Source organism: Clinocottus analis, unplaced genomic scaffold (assembly GCF_023055335.1).
Source record: "Clinocottus analis isolate CAN_PGR_092001 unplaced genomic scaffold, fCliAna1.0.p SCAF_11, whole genome shotgun sequence".
Lineage (NCBI taxonomy): Eukaryota > Metazoa > Chordata > Actinopteri > Perciformes > Cottidae > Clinocottus > Clinocottus analis.
In genome coordinates this window covers 2,748,506-2,760,753 of record NW_027175832.1, presented here as the reverse complement: position 1 = coordinate 2,760,753, position 12,248 = coordinate 2,748,506, and the positions used below count along the sequence as shown (strand labels likewise).

Below are 12,248 nucleotides of genomic sequence, written 5' to 3'. Positions count from 1 at the left end.
TGGCAGAACTCTGACTTCCACCATGGGAAGCCTGATTACGATTTTCTGAGCACCGTGTTTATCTTTTTCTAAATCCTTGTGAATTTTTCTTCACATCTTTCCTCGACCTCAGCCTGTGTATAGAATAATGGATGGTCTTTATCTCACCAACATGTATATTCTCAATGTATATCTCAGCCATTAATCCCACATTATGTCCTGTCCCTAAAGAGGGTGGCCGCTCAGGCTTTAGGGGCCTCCACGTCCTTTTCCCGTATGACCGCCTCTGGCTCATGCACTGCAGTGACTTTACAAGGTGTCATTCTCCTCCTCTCCTGTGGGTGGCGCCCCTCTTAGACTTGGAACATTTTTTTATTATTTTTTTTTTGCAGTTTCGTGTGCAACAAAGTACCGAGCTTGGCAGCTAGCGAGAAGGAAAGCCCGACCCTTCAGAGACTGTATACCTTTACTGCGTTTTCAAACTGTCCCACTTATTTCTCAGCCTTTCATCGCCATATTGGAAGTTGGATACAAACGGGAACTAACGCGATTCGCACCTCGGACGTTGGTCGGACGCTTTGTGGAAGAGCAAGGTGCTTTTTCTTCTTCTTCTTTTTTTTGATAGCGGCAAGCATCACGCTAGCTAGCTGACGGCGAGAGAAGAGAGAGAGAGAGCCGAGGCTACCGCAGCGAGTAGCGTGAGGTCAACAAGGGATAGCCGGGAGGACCACGGCACAGCAGCCGCCGCCATCGCCACGGGGAGTCGGGGCCCGAGAGGGAGCCTGCCCGGGCCCTCGGCTTGATGCACCCTGCCTGCGTCGCCATAGCCGCAGTCCGAGATGGGGGAGACCAAAATTATCTACCACCTCGACGACCAAGAGACACCGTATCTGGTGAAACTGTCGGTGCCGGCGGACAAAGTCACTCTGGCAGACTTCAAAAATGTCCTCAAGAAGCCAAATTACAAATTCTTCTTCAAATCTATGGACGATGACTTCGGGTAACTGTTAATGGGTTCATTGTGTTCAACGTGGGATCAGCGCAGCACCGCAGTATGGGGGGGTTTCTACGCTAGTGCAGCTGTGTTCACGTTAACTTCTCTCAGCTGGCTTGTCACGGATGCGTTCACGGTTTACCTGGCTCTCGGTCGGTTAGCTAGCTTCTTGCTTTGCGGTTCCTTTGTTAGCTGCTAGCGACGAGCTCGCGGCGTTAGCAGGTCTGTTCAGCGTCCCGACCCCGTTTGTTTACATTGCCCGTGTGGCGAGCCTGTGCGTCGTGTGACTCCACTTTGTGTGACCAAGTTTGGTATTTGTCAGTTTCACGAACACCAGTGGAAGTCCTGACTGGCACGTGAACTTATCTTCGCTTAAAGTGGAAATAGGGGAAGTTGATAACACTGATATTAACTAGTTTTCTGCTGTCAGTTGGGGGCAAGTGTATTGGACGTTTCTGCTAACGGGCTAATGTCGATGTAAACGGTTTCAGTGAGCCCAGCAGGCTGTTGTTGTCTGTTAGCCCGAGGAATGCAGAGTTGGACACAGGAATGCCCTGTTTGTCACCCTGGCAGCTTTATGAGAATGTCCTTTTGTGTTAAAACATAGGTGGAAAAGGGGAAGTTTTATGTCCAGACAGTGTCCTCTACAGAGACAAAAAAGGGGACGTTGGGGAGGTGATAAATGTACTACTTAAAAGAAAAGATCAGCCAGATTTCCAAAGTTGTTTTTGGCTAGACACAAACTAGGGTGGGGCATAAAACGTCTTAACATTTGCAAGTGGGGAAAGGCATGCTTGAAAGGACCCACAGCTTTTCATGTTGTGGAGAGGGAAGGGATATTCTGTAAATAGTCTATTGAAACATGTCCTCCAAACGGTGGTATAGATTGACCAACCTGTCAGACGGGAATAGAGACCTGTGGACATATTTACCAAGACTTTCAAAGAACATCTCTCTGACCATCCTTATTCATTCCTGTCTAAAAAGACTCAGCTAATCTAGTCGTCACCAGTAGTCTGAGGCACTAGTTAATACATGCATGCCTGATTTGTTATGCAGTTTGTTGAAGATTGATTAACTGGAAAGGTTTATAAAAATAATAAATAAAATGAATACAGTTGAATTGGTTAAAAACAGACGGGAAGAACCATGTTTGTAAAGGAACAATTGATTTGTTAAATGTTGTTTCCTCAACTTAAATAAATATATTAATATAAGTCTATGCTGATATCAGCAAGTGAGTATGAAGGAACATCTTTGTAGAACGGTTCAGAGGAAGCATTGGAAGTGTTGAGCCTTTATTACACAATAATCAACACTGATGTTTTACTTTGGCCTCAGGCAATATTGTATATCTCTGGTTGGAAGTGTGTAACAACAGTGTAGTGAGTGAGTGGACTATTAAACCAGCATTGGGTTTCCTTGTTGTCAGTCTGACCTGATGGAGGTGTTGCCCATCTCCTGTCTCATGCTCATTACCCCGAGAGTGCTTTTGTGCTTGTTAAGGTTTATTGAAACTGCTTTGTTCTCTTTACAGGGTGGTGAAGGAGGAAATATCTGACGACAATGCTAAACTGCCTTGTTTTAATGGACGTGTGGTGTCATGGGTAGGTTCGAAATACATTCAATTTTTTTGTTTTGTTCATTTTGTTGTTTTGTCTTTGTTTGCTGTATTTGTGGGGCTGTGTGGCAACTGTTTGCATGCATGTATAACAATGGTTCCCATCTGTTGGCCAGTGACCACATTCAGACTCAGTCTCTAGGGAGATGCCCTATTCATCTGTGTGATAATGTCATCATCACATAATGATCTCAGGACCATGCAAACACTCTTTCTATCCTTGTGTGTTTTCAAAGCACTTTTAAAGAAAGGCAGCTGCAATCATTTTTAACGTCATTTCATACAAGTCTCCATCCATGCTAGTAACAGCATGCAATGCATGCCTACTTGAATACATGTACATGCATGCAGTATCTCATTTAGAGGCTTGGGGCAGTAATTCTCTTGCTTCCACAACACGAGAGACATCTGGTGCTGGTTCTCCATTCTTCTTCCCTCGTCATTGAAATTAGGTTAAAACAAGTGAACTCACAGGATAGACAAAAAATACCCCCTAAAAAAGAGCTTCACTGCGTGTCCTCTTAATAAGAAGATTGAATTTCACAAGCTTGGGAAAATAAAGTTGAAAGAGTGCTCTGTATATTGTTGTGAAAGGTCAATGCATTTGGTTAACTTACTACAGTGTGTTTAAAATTATCGTGTGTGTGTGTAATATGTTTGTTATCTCTCAGGGGTCGTTGAAATGTTCCACGTACAATGAAACCTTATCTCTGTTACAGTGTATCCATTTGTTTGTCTCCGCCATTCATCTGTTGTTTCAATGATGTGATTGATTGTTCTCTGGGGTCCAAGGGCCTGGCTCACTATCACCACATCAACACAACAGACCAGCACCCTCAATCTTGCCTGTTGTTCGTTATTGGCAGCTGACCCAGATTTTGTCTATCACAGTATTTTGTACACCTTATCTCAGTGCACCGCCACTGTCCTGCAGTAATGAAACAGCTCCCCTTTCTGCACACCAACACGTTTTCCCTATGAACTGAAAATGAAACAACACAATGGATGTGTAAACTGGATAAAAGGCTGCTTCTATAACGTCTGTAAAAGTCCAAACAGTTGAGTCTTTCTATGGTGTAGCAATTAAAAATGCAGCATTTCATGGATTCTTTGATGGACAGTAAAATCCAGTATGTTGTGTTTTGCCTTTTGGCCAGACAAAAAGGAAAGACATTTGCAGAAAACACCTAAGCACTTTTCACATTTAGATTATGGCCAAACACAATGGATAGAATACACAATGTGTGGTGAACATGATGGTGAATGTTGTTGCTGCCATGACACAACCTGGGCATGCAACAAGATTCTTTGCAGTTGACTCAGTTCAAACTGCTCATGGAATGAGCAGGACTATTGTTCCCTGCAATGTGCGAAAACGATAGTAATGTTGAAGGCTGAATATCCTCATGTTAAAACCTATTGTGCATATAAACTTCGCTGAAAACACGGTCATGGTCCATTGGATCTTCCTTTCTCCACACTTTTGGTTACTTGGGCAACACTGTCAGGTAGACAAATAACTTGGCACAGGGCCTGCCACAACTCTTTAAATCCACAGGTGCCTTTGGCTAGCTTTGCTTTGTCAGCAAGAAAATTAGTAGACGACAACTTGATTTTTAAATTAAATGAGACATTGTAGTCTCTAACAGTCCATAATTACTGCTGAGCCTTCAGGCAGTATAAACACACTACTGCCCACTTGTCTTTGTGTGTTTTCGTTCCTCTTGAGTGTTCGCCTCATTCCTCTGACTGACCTGACTCTCTTGTCTGTTGATAGTTGGTCTCCGGAGACGGAGCCCACACAGACGCAGGCTCAGTGGCAGACAGCGTGGAGGTGGCGCCGCCTTTGGAGAGGACCGGGGGCATCGGAGATTCAAGACCGCCCTCTTATCAGTCAGTAAATTCAGAAAAGTGGGGTGTATTTCTTTTTGTGTGCAATATAGATATTTTGTGTAACTTTTGTGTGAGAAAGAGAAGAATGCCACGCATACTTTGTGTTTGTGTGAATGAGTCCTGTGTTTGCTAAATTTGAAAAAGTATAACACCTTGTGTCTGCTCAGGAAGAATTTAAATCTACCTGTTTTCTTCCACCTTTTTTTAATTGGATTATCTTCGTTCTGGAAGTTAACGTAGAGCACCGCTGTCTCTCAGTCACGTATTGACTAAAAAAAATTTGTACGCGCAATCTACTTCATCTGCAAATAATGCAAAGTGTGTGAAGACATGACAGAAGTGATAAAGAAACCAGACTGAAATAAGTTAACCAATGCAACAATTCCCACCCAGTATTAAACTACAGTGTGTAACCTCAACCACACTGAGTAAGAGAAGGCTTAATACTCGACACGTCATTTTTACAAGAAGCATTCGATGTAAACGTTTGTTTAAGTGGCTGTTAAATGAGCTTAATGCTCTGGATAATGATGTAGTGCGATTCAATGATTAAGTTTTTACTCTGTGCACCGTCTCTGTCTGCAGTGGGATAGCAGCAAGTGGTCGGGACAGTCTGGACAATGACACAGAGACTGGCTCCATGGTGTCGCAACGGAGAGAGAAGGAGAAGCCGCGACGGAAACACACAAATGACCACGGTTAGAACGATGTTTGCTGCCTTGTGCTTTTTTGTTTTTCTCATTGTACTGTATGTATCTTACAACTCTGCAATGTAATTCATCTTGTGGGTTTAATCAAGTGTTTTAAGATATCATTATGATCTTAGTGAGTAAGCTACAATGATGTGGGAGTTTTATTCCACATTTGTTGTGGCAATTTGAAGATTCATTCATTGTGTCATTTTGGCCCAACTTTGACTTTAAGATGGGGATTAGGGGACAAGCGTGGTTTAAAGAGAGGGTTTTTTAAAGAGTGACAAGGTTAGATGAGCACAAAGAGAAGAATCTTACATCTGACTGACTGACTCGATGCTTTTATCTTTGTTTTTTTGTCATGTGCCTGATCCTCGTACTGTCCCACTGCAGGTGGAAGGCAGAACGGCTACTCGTCGCGTTCAATCGGTCGCGGGGGCCCCGAATACGACAGCTGCTCGTCTTTCATGAGCAGCGAGCTGGAGTCAACTTCCTGTTTTGATTCAGAAGATGACGACGCAACCAGCAGGTCGGGTGTCCCGTGTAACAGTTCCCGATGAGGAAAAGGCATTTTGCCTCGAGGAATGCATCTGTAATTACACGTGATGGGTCTGGGCAGAGATTAGCACGGTCTAATTGTCTAGGGGGTTTTTGTGGTTACCCCCTCCAGTTCTCCTCCGGGAGTCGTTGAAATATCTGCAACCCACTTTAGAAACGCTGCTGTTCTCAGTCTTTAGGCATCTGTCGGGAGGTTTTTCTCCCCCTGTTGATGCATACCTGGATAATAACTTCATCAGTGTTTGTGATTCTCTCAGGATATAACTTCTAAATGAAGTGGGTTGGATGCCGTTATGTAGTTAAAGCCGTTCCTGATTCCTGGCAAGCACCAGTTTCATTATAGAAACGGTGTTTAAAAGGCTTTTTTATTCATGCAGGCAACATAAAATGAGATGCTTAGATCAGTTAGATGGGGGAAATTGTCTCTCCAGGTCTAATTTCTTTTCTTCTGATAACTGAATTCATATGGTGGTATATCTTTAGTTAAGTAGTCATGTAGCAAATTTCGTCATATATTACAATCTTTCCATGTGTGTGAATGGTCTCTAAAACAATTAGTTTTCTTATTTTCTTGTATTCAGATTTAGCAGCTCCACTGAGCAGAGCTCCTCTCGTCTAATGAGACGACACCGCCGTCGCCGACGAAAACCTAAAGCCTCCAATATCGACAGGGTGAGAGGGCACAGCCGCACTGCAAATTTACTACAAACTTTGATCGCAATTGTGTTCTAGTTTGTGACTTGATTCTTCCCACATTTAATTTATTTCTTCCTAATTTCTATCATTTTTCTCTCCAGTCTTCGTCATTCAGCAGCATCACAGACTCCACCATGTCTTTGAACATCATCACTGTCACGCTCAACATGGGTAAGTCACCTGGCCACGTGGAGGCTGCACACAGAACGAATATTCAGTCCATATTCATCCCCATCTTGGCTTACTTCACTTCTATTCTTAAAATACACATTGTCTGTTCCCTCTTCACAGAGAAGTACAACTTTTTGGGCATCAGTATTGTGGGTCAGAGTAATGAGAGGGGAGATGGAGGAATCTACATTGGCTCCATCATGAAGGGAGGAGCTGTAGCTGCAGATGGACGTATCGAGCCTGGAGACATGCTGTTGCAGGTGTGTATCTGTCTGTATGTCTGTGTGTCTGTGTGTCTGTGTGTGTGTGTGTGTGTGTGTGTGTGTGTGTGTGTGTGTGTGTGTGTGTGTGTGTGTGTGTGTAAGACAAAGAGAGAGCGCAACAAGTGTGTGTCTGCATGACTTGAACCAGAAGTACCTGTCTGTCGGTCCATGTTTTTTTTTGGTTTCTTATTCCATGGCAAGATGTGTCAGTTAGCAGTGTTTATGGCTTTAATTATTATTTGACATGTTTATTATTGCAAAGCCAACACTGCCACTCCCTCTAAGTGCTGTGTTTAGTGAGAATGTTTTGAATTACTGTAACTCTGTAAAAGTTTTACACATTGTTCTATAGTCATATAGCATATTGGTCCTTTGTTCACATTATGAATCACACTTTTGTGCAAATGTATGTTTACAACCTTGAGGGTTGTCTTTCTGTCATTTTTATCCCTTCAGGTGAACGACATAAACTTTGAGAACATGAGCAATGACGACGCAGTTCGAGTACTGAGGGACATAGTGCACAAGCCAGGGTAAGCTGCAGACTGGCACACATTACACAATTATGTGACTCACAGAATATACAAGGATTCTCTTTCTATAAAACATGGATGCAAAACATGGCTGAATTCTCGTAAAGTAGAAGCTGAGATCGTTCTTTGTGTCTGTTTTTCACCAGTCCCATTACTCTGACTGTGGCAAAGTGCTGGGACCCGAACCCTCGAGGTTGCTTTGCTCTGCCCAGAAGTGAGTGTTTGTCGCTGTTATTCCTTTTTCTTCCTTTTTTTAATTTCAATAAATGAATACATGTGGACCCAGCGGTTTAAATTAACTGCTTATCCTATGTTTAATCCAACAGGTGAGCCAATCCGGCCCATTGACCCAGCTGCGTGGGTGTCCCACACGGCGGCCATGACGGGCGTATACCCCGCGTATGGCATGAGCCCTTCTATGAGCACCGTCACCTCCACCAGCTCCTCCATCAGCAGCTCTATCCCTGAGACTGAACGTGAGTCACAGTTTCCCATTCACTCTTTTGTCTTTACATAGTTTTTTTTTGCTCATATCATTCAACCTTTTCGAAGTTGCAATGTATATCTTCTGCCTTTTTTTAAAAGAAATTCTAGTATGTTTTCTGTTAGCTTTTTGATGGATACAGTTGACTATTCAAACTATTTGATAGGCGATGTGAAGTTTTCCAGAATGGTTGATATTCAGGATTTTACTTTATGATCATTCAGCTCTCATTTTGGAGCCCCCACCTTCTGCTCTTCAGACGTGCAGTAATATCGGTATCGTCCTAGTAAATCTCTGTTAATTGTGGCCCTGCCCTCTCACTGCATTCCTGCGACCTCTTTCTCTCTTCCAGCTTTTACTTCACAGTTTCCATCTGCTCAATAACTCTTGTCAAAACTAAGCCTTTCATCTTTCCCTGTAATCTTTGCAAGAACAGGGATGTTTTTTCTCTCTCTCAGGAGGAAAAAATATTTCCTTTCGACACACTTACTTGACCAAATTGATGTGATTCACATTTCTGGAGATTTCCCCTTTCAGGCAGAACATACATTTGAAGTGATCACATGCTTGCATTTCTGGCTACAGCTTTTTTCTGGTGCATTTTTCATATGCTTTGCATAAATGGCCAACTGTATTGGTGCCAGAAGCAACAGTGACGTTTAATTGAAGAAAATGTCAGTTCAGTTGGGGCCTCAATTGCTTCCGTCGACACTGTTTTGCACCAGTGTTCAACAATCATACAGAGAGAAATATTTCGTGGACAAGATCGGTTTAACAGTACAAAATGCAGTGCAGCTAAAAGGGCGAGTTTTGTATAAACGGTGTGGCGGCTTTTAATGTGCATGACTCTAAAAAACATTAGTGGGAAGTTAGGTCGATGTGGTTATTTTCTACCTAAATATTGCTGCGTTTGTAAATGCTAGAAGTATTTACACTCAACGGATACAAACGTCAAATACTGAATTGTTTTTTTTCATCTCTTTTGGAAATGTAGCCAATCATTTACTTCTGCTTGTTAACGACTTATTACGTGTATTTTTTGGAGATTGAAAGCCGCTTCAGTGGTGTAAATCAACTACAAAACGGTTTCAACTCTGACACGAGGATGTGGTTCAGCTCCCATGACAACATCTGTCTTCTGCTCTTTTCCAGGATTCGATGACTTCCACCTCTCCATCCACAGCGACATGGCAACGGTGGCTAAAGCAATGGCCTGCCCAGAGTCAGGTCTGGAGGTGCGGGACAGGATGTGGCTCAAGATAACCATCGCAAATGCCTTCATCGGTATGTCTGTGAAAGCAGAGGGCATGATCCGGCATTTATTATTTCCTTCATCTTTATGCACACCCACCTCTGTTCTTTATGAGCTCAGCATAGTTTTCTCTAGTGTCTCAGTGAAAGCCTCTCGTAGCAATTCAGAATGAATTGTAATCATCCCGATAATTCATCAATAATAGTTTTCTTTTATTTCTCCGAGTTGCATATTATAGCAGCAGTATCTTCTTTATTTCATCCAGAAGAAAATGGTTTTATTGCTGACTAACACAGTTCAAAATCAGCTGGGGACAGACAAATGTCACATTTAAATATAGATGGTCCAAATCATTGAGGACATTATTCTATATCATGAAATACTTATTGAATGGAATGAGTCAAACTGTACCTAAAACGTGTCTGTCTTTGTGCCCTCAGGTTCTGACGTGGTGGACTGGCTCTTTCATCATGTGGAAGGCTTCTCAGATCGTCGCGAAGCCCGTAAATACGCCAGCAACCTGCTGAAAGCCGGCTACATCCGACACACCGTCAATAAGATCACCTTCTCTGAGCAGTGCTACTACGTCTTCGGAGACCTCTGTGGCAGTAAGTGGATGCTAAGATCGGCACTGAAAGCAAGTCCCCTCAAAGTGTTGTGGTCGAGTTGTACCTCCCATCTATAAGCGGGGGGTGGCACTGTGGACGTCTAAATCGGTTCTTCTTTCTCTCTCAGACATGACACATCTGTCTCTTCATGAACATGATGGTTCCAGTGGGGGTGCCTCAGATCAGGACACTCTCCCCCCTCTGCCTCATCCCGGGGCGGCCCCCTGGCCCATGACTGTGCCCTACCAGTTCCCCATTTTACACCCATACGACATGCAACAGCCCTTCCATGGTGGACCAGGCGCCGGCAGTGCAGGAAGCCAGCACAGCGGTGAGTCCCATTCGAAACATGCTGCTCGTGTCGATCGCCAGTAAACTCAACCCGTGTTGAAGAACAATCGGTAGAGCATTGTTTGAAAACTAAATGAATGCCATATTAATGTCGTATCACCTTCTATAGTATTGAAATGTGTCCGTTTTTAAAAGTTTTTTTTGTTTGCGTCTTCACAAAAAGAATAAAAAAAGTCACAATATTGGTCTCCAATTCCTGGAGATCCGTCACAAAAACAGTAAAAAGATGTTTCAGTCATTGTAACCGACATGATTCATGCTAGCTACTGCTGCATTTCTTGCTATGGTGCAAACTACAAAGAGCTACACAGAAGTTCAACGTAATACTCCAAATATTTTGCTGTGTTTAACATCTGGTTTGCTGCCTCATCCAAATAGGAAATCAACATAAATTTGATCTCCACACTTTCTTTTCACTTGTAGATCCAGTGCATGTTTAGATTAGCTTACTTCAAAAACATGAAGGAAAGAACCGAGTTCTATCAAGAGTGAAAAATATTCCACCCAACAGCTTTAAAGCTGCTTTATTTACATGTTTATTTTGCGTATTTAACATGTGTAGAAATAGAAAACCAGACATTGTGGTTTTGGGAACATTTTGCTTACGCAGTGAATATATTTACTGAACAAGAACAGCTGGACCCACTTCCTGCACAAATGCCTCGGATGTCCTGTCCTCGTTTTGCGGTTGCACACTGACATTGAATGTACTGCTAATAGTTAACCAGGTTTCAAGATACAACTTGGATTTTGGAATTGCTTGGTTATTTTATTGCTTTTTTTTTCTCTCTCTCTCCTTCAGTTAGTCCCACAACCACCGAAAGACACAGAGAGATAATATCTAACCTTTATCTGTCTTTGGTTTTAATGGCAACAAATATGAATACAAATCAAATATCAGAATGTTCCTTTTAAGCGTAGAAGCAGTTATGGGTTTAAATTCATCAGTATGAAGAACTTACCTCCTAAAGCGAGTACGCCGTTTGTGGTAATAACATTAAAACATGTAATTGCCTTGAGTAACGGCTGTGCTGTTTGGCCCGTGGAAGGCCGTGGATCCTCCGTTAGCATGACTGCATTAGTCATGCAGCTCTCCCGAGAGCCTCCCACAAACTGGGTCACGCCTGCCTGCGTCGCTTCTCTGGCACCCAGATGGGTGCGAGTGGCTCATTTAGGTCACTGAGATTGAATTAATAAAATGTGGTGTGTATGTGTATTTCTCTCAGATAATCATCATATATTCTGCTCTGTTTACAGGAAGCAGTGGCTCCAACTGCAGCAAAAATGAGGGTCGGAAGTCCGGCGGCAGTGGCAGCGAAACCGAGATCAGGAGCCACCGAGCTCCAAGCGAGCGCTCCGTGGCGCCCCCTAGCGAACGAAGCATCCGTAGCGCCGTCAGCCACCGCAGCGCCAACTCCCACTCGATAGCCTACAGTCCGGGGCTTGTCTATGGCCCCCCAGGCCTGCCGCCCCAGCCCCCGCTGTCAACGGCGGCACCTGGCGCGCCACCGGGCAGAGAGCTTCCCTCCGTGCCCCCTGAGCTCACCGCCTCGCGCCAGTCTCTGCGAATGGCGGTGGGCAATGCCGGAGAATTCTTTGTCGACGTGATGTAACACGGGTTGTAGGCCCATAACAAAGTAGCAGATTGGGCTTCATCGTGTCACTGAGAAGGACAGCTCGACACGACATGTGAGAGGGAAGATTGCAACAACAAAAAAACACGGCCTTGATTCCATTCTCATAAAAGCAGAAATGAAACCAACTCTGTTATGTGTATGTTGGGAGAAAATGTTCCTCCTCCTTTGTGCTTTTCTTCCTCGTAGTCGTAGTGGCCATACTTTCTTCAGTGAAGAAACCCCCCTCGGTCAAGATGGAACCAAAGCGTCTTTCTCATTTTCTGCTCCTCAGTGGGGAAGAGTTTGCGTCAGGACAAAAGAGCAAGAGAGGAAGTGAGGCGGTGTGAACGGACAACTGGGGAAGATGACACGGCGCTTTTCTACATGGATGTTTTTCTCTTCACGCTTCCCTTCTCTCTACCTCCCTTATCTTAACATTCTCTGACCTCCCACGGCCGCCCTTCTGTTCTTTCATTTCCAACTCACTGACCTCTTAACAAGAAAAAATTAACCAGAAACGAACACTAACTGTTAACC

At 43.7% G+C, this 12,248-nt stretch overlaps 1 protein-coding gene across 2 annotated transcripts; it reads left to right on the top strand.

The window, feature by feature from the left end:
• Window positions 1-387: 387 nt before the first annotated feature.
• Window positions 388-11,857, top strand: LOC137781958 (segment polarity protein dishevelled homolog DVL-3-like). Of its 2 annotated transcripts, none has more exons than XM_068570992.1 (15): window positions 388-979; window positions 2,511-2,580; window positions 4,372-4,487; window positions 5,073-5,185; window positions 5,573-5,708; window positions 6,319-6,409; window positions 6,535-6,604; window positions 6,725-6,864; window positions 7,324-7,400; window positions 7,547-7,614; window positions 7,727-7,876; window positions 9,037-9,168; window positions 9,577-9,744; window positions 9,872-10,075; window positions 11,353-11,857. In XM_068570992.1, the coding sequence occupies exons 1-15, from the start codon at window positions 819-821 to the stop codon at window positions 11,706-11,708; spliced, it is 2,052 nt and encodes a 683-aa protein (XP_068427093.1). In that variant the 5' UTR covers window positions 388-818; the 3' UTR covers window positions 11,709-11,857. The 2 variants fall into 2 exon arrangements, with proteins under 2 accessions (XP_068427093.1, XP_068427092.1); XM_068570991.1 differs by having other exon boundaries at window positions 4,372-4,505.
• Window positions 11,858-12,248: the final 391 nt, after the last annotated feature.

Coding starts and splice junctions, on each gene's coding strand:
- LOC137781958 (XM_068570991.1), top strand. CDS start 819: ATGGGGGAGACCAAAATTATCTACCACCTCGACGACCAAGAGACACCG. Junction 2,581..4,371: donor ATGGACGTGTGGTGTCATGG/GTAGGTTCGAAA, acceptor GTCTGTTGATAG/TTGGTCTCCGGAGACGGAGC. Junction 7,877..9,036: donor CTCTATCCCTGAGACTGAAC/GTGAGTCACAGT, acceptor GCTCTTTTCCAG/GATTCGATGACTTCCACCTC.